The following is a 3,059-nucleotide window of genomic DNA, read 5'->3' on the forward strand; positions in this document are numbered from 1 at the left end:
CTCTTGAAGGTACTCATAGGAGGTAGGGTATGCATGTGTGAGTTCATAGAGGTGATTATATACGCGTATATATGAGCGCTTGTGTCTGTACCGTGTTTACAAAGAAACGTAAATTGATGCTTTTAGGTTGGCTTATTATTTTACCTGGTCCAATAGGTAACCCTAACGGAAATTGCTATGGACACCGGGCTGTGGTTTTCTTTTTTCGAACATAGTATAAATGCAAGCGTTTATACATACGTCGCGTTTATATATACGCGCATACAATCATCCCTATGAGCGTACACAAATACCCTATTTCTATGAGTATTTTTGAAAGACTGAGTTGGCATATCATTTTAAGATTTACAAAGTCATTGTAGACGCCTCATCGTCGACGGAAATGTCTCCTCCCACTGAAAGTGCATCGTCAAAAATTCTTAAATAAATTCAGAAATAATGCGAACATAAGGACTTGAATTCTAGTGAGACTAGAGATACTACACCTCTAACCAGGTTCGCGACACCGGGCTGTGGTTGGGTGTCGTGCTCCCCGTGCCAGCCATCCGTGTCCAGCTGGGTTGGCCGGTAGGGAAACCCTGCTCAATCCGAACTCGGAGTCGATCGGGCATAACCGAAACCAACGTTATAAATAGCTATCACCCTCCGTCCGTCCATTGATCCATCCAACACCTTCGCTCCGCTCGCAACTCACGACGACGACGACATCAACAAGCACAGATTGGTATATGCTTCCGTCCCCGCTTTGGCATCCATCGCTCGCCGCCGTCAAGAGAGGTCTCCCGTCTCCCTCGAGAGCAACGAGACCGCTGCGTACTTTGATCCTGGACGATGAAGCTCGTCGGAAAAAGCGGCAAAAGCCTCGCCCGCGACGGGCCCGGCTCCGTCAAGCTGCTGCCGGAGGTGGATGACGACCTGTGGGACGCGTACAACCTCATCGCCGCCGGCGACGCCGTCGAGGCCGTCACGGTCCGGAAGATCACCAAGTCCTGGGGCCGCACCTCGGAGCGCGTGAAGCTGACGCTGGAGATCGCGGTCGAGTCCACGGATTACGACAAGGAAGGGTCCGTCCTGCGCGTCCGCGGCAAGAACCTCTCCAAGAACGAGCACGTCCAGATCGGCCAGTACCACACCCTAGAGATCGAGCTGCGGAGGCCCTTCCTCCTCCGCAAGGAGGCCTGGGACTGGCCGGCGCTCGACACCATCCGCAAATCCTGCGACGAGACCGGGGCCAACGCCGACCTCGCGGTGCTCCTCATGCAGGAAGGGCTCGCCCACCTGTTTCTCGTCGGGAGGAGCGTCACGGCCACCAGAGCCCGCGTCGAGGTGCCCATCCCCAGGAAGCACGGCTCTGGCGCCGTCGCCGCGTACGACACCGCCCTCAAGGACTTCTTCCACCGCGTCCTGGACGCCTTCGTCAAGCACGTCGACTTTGACCTCGTCCAGTGCGTGGTGATCGCGAGCCCGGGCTTCACCAAGGACCAGTTCCGCGACTACATGCTCCTGGAGGCCGCGCGGCGAGGGGAGCTGCGAGCCATCACGGAGCATAAGGCGCGCATCGTGCTCGCGCCCGCGCCCTCGGGTTACCCGCACAGCCTCAAGGACGTCCTGGCCGCCCCGGGCGTGATGTCGCTTATAAAGGACACGAGGGCGGCGCAGGAGGTACCGGCATTGCAGGAGTTCTTCGCCATGATCACCAAGGACTCGGCGCGGGCTTGCTACGGGCCCAAGCACGTCGAGGTCGCGCATGAACGTCTGGCCATCCAGACTCTCCTGCTCACGGACACCTGGTTCCGGAACCCTGACGTTGCTGCTAGGCGCAAGTGCGTCGATTTGGCCGAATCGGTGAAGAAGATTGGTGGCCAGGTGCGCGTCTTTTCGTCGATGCATGTCTCCGGCAATCAGCTCGAACAGCTCACGGGGATAGCTGCTGTTCTTCGTTTTCCCATGCCTGATTTGGACGACATCGAGATGTGATAATTAAGGGCTCTGCTTGTTGTTCTTCTACTAGGAACTATGTATCGTTTTAGATGTCTCGAATACACAACTTTGATCACTTATTTGTTATTTCTACTATATCATGTTTATTTATATAACCAAGCAAAGTTTATAAATTATTGTGGAGGTGGTATTTTCGAAAGATAAACCTAGTGATCACATTTCAAATACTTTGGAGTTCAGTGACCAAAGTGAATATATAGTTCAAGTCGACCACCAATGTAATTCAGTCCATAAGAAACATCTAGCCGAAGGAAAGGCAGGGAAGATGCCACAAGCGCGGAAAATCCCTTTAGCATCTACTCGTACTAGTTGTCTATGCAAACCATATTCTCCTCTATTTTCACTTTTTTTTAGTTTGTAGAAACTGAGAAATTGCAAGTTATGATGCCATAATGTGAATCTGTTCAAATTCATAACAAGATATGACTTCATGTGAATTGTAGAAAACAAAGATAAAAATATATCATATCATCAGAATGGACTCGCTCTGGTAAATGATGTAAGAATTTAGATACGTACCTCATATATAGCAAGCACCCAAAAGGAAAAAAAAAACAAAGGATGTAAGCAATCAACTGTTATCTGAAACTGAAGGAGTATCTACGCAGGTGCTCTCCAGTGATCTACACATTCAGTCTCGTTCTACCAAAATAAACCATACTATTGTCTATCCCTAAGTAAAAACATGCAATAATCTAGGGTCAAACTGTAGTGCCTTTTTTCGTCACGACAAAATAAAATCATACTGTACTACGCTAGTGTGTTTCTCATGGTTATGAATGACTTCTTCAGCCGAGTATCCTACATGCTGCAAAATCCTGCAACGACTCGGCCAAGGAACACCTTGCCATCCTTGCTAATCTCACCCTTCTGCTTCCTTCGTCACTGCCCTTGTGCGCGTGCGCGCGCTTGCTGCTACCTGCTACTGCTGTTGCCTCTTTCTACTACCTGCCGCTGCTGTATTGTTGTTCTGCTGCCGCTGCTGCCGCTGCTGCCTTGCTCTTTGCTGCTGCTACTCTTGCCGCACTTGATGCTCTTTCCTATTACCGCTGCTTGCC

At 50.9% G+C, this 3,059-nt stretch overlaps 1 protein-coding gene across 1 annotated transcript; it reads left to right on the plus strand.

Annotated features, from left to right (window-relative positions):
• The first annotated feature begins 678 nt into the window (after nt 1-678).
• LOC123131160 (protein PELOTA 1-like) lies at nt 679-2,146 on the plus strand. Its single transcript, XM_044550895.1, has one exon. The coding sequence runs from the start codon at nt 832-834 to the stop codon at nt 1,975-1,977; it is 1,146 nt and encodes a 381-aa protein (XP_044406830.1). The 5' UTR covers nt 679-831; the 3' UTR covers nt 1,978-2,146.
• The last annotated feature ends 913 nt before the right edge of the window (nt 2,147-3,059 follow it).

The sequence above is a fragment of the Triticum aestivum genome, chromosome 6A (genome assembly GCF_018294505.1).
Source record: "Triticum aestivum cultivar Chinese Spring chromosome 6A, IWGSC CS RefSeq v2.1, whole genome shotgun sequence".
NCBI lineage: Eukaryota > Viridiplantae > Streptophyta > Magnoliopsida > Poales > Poaceae > Triticum > Triticum aestivum.

Excerpts from the sequence above, each read along its gene's own strand:
- LOC123131160 (XM_044550895.1), top strand. The coding sequence starts at position 832 with ATGAAGCTCGTCGGAAAAAGCGGCAAAAGCCTCGCCCGCGACGGGCCC.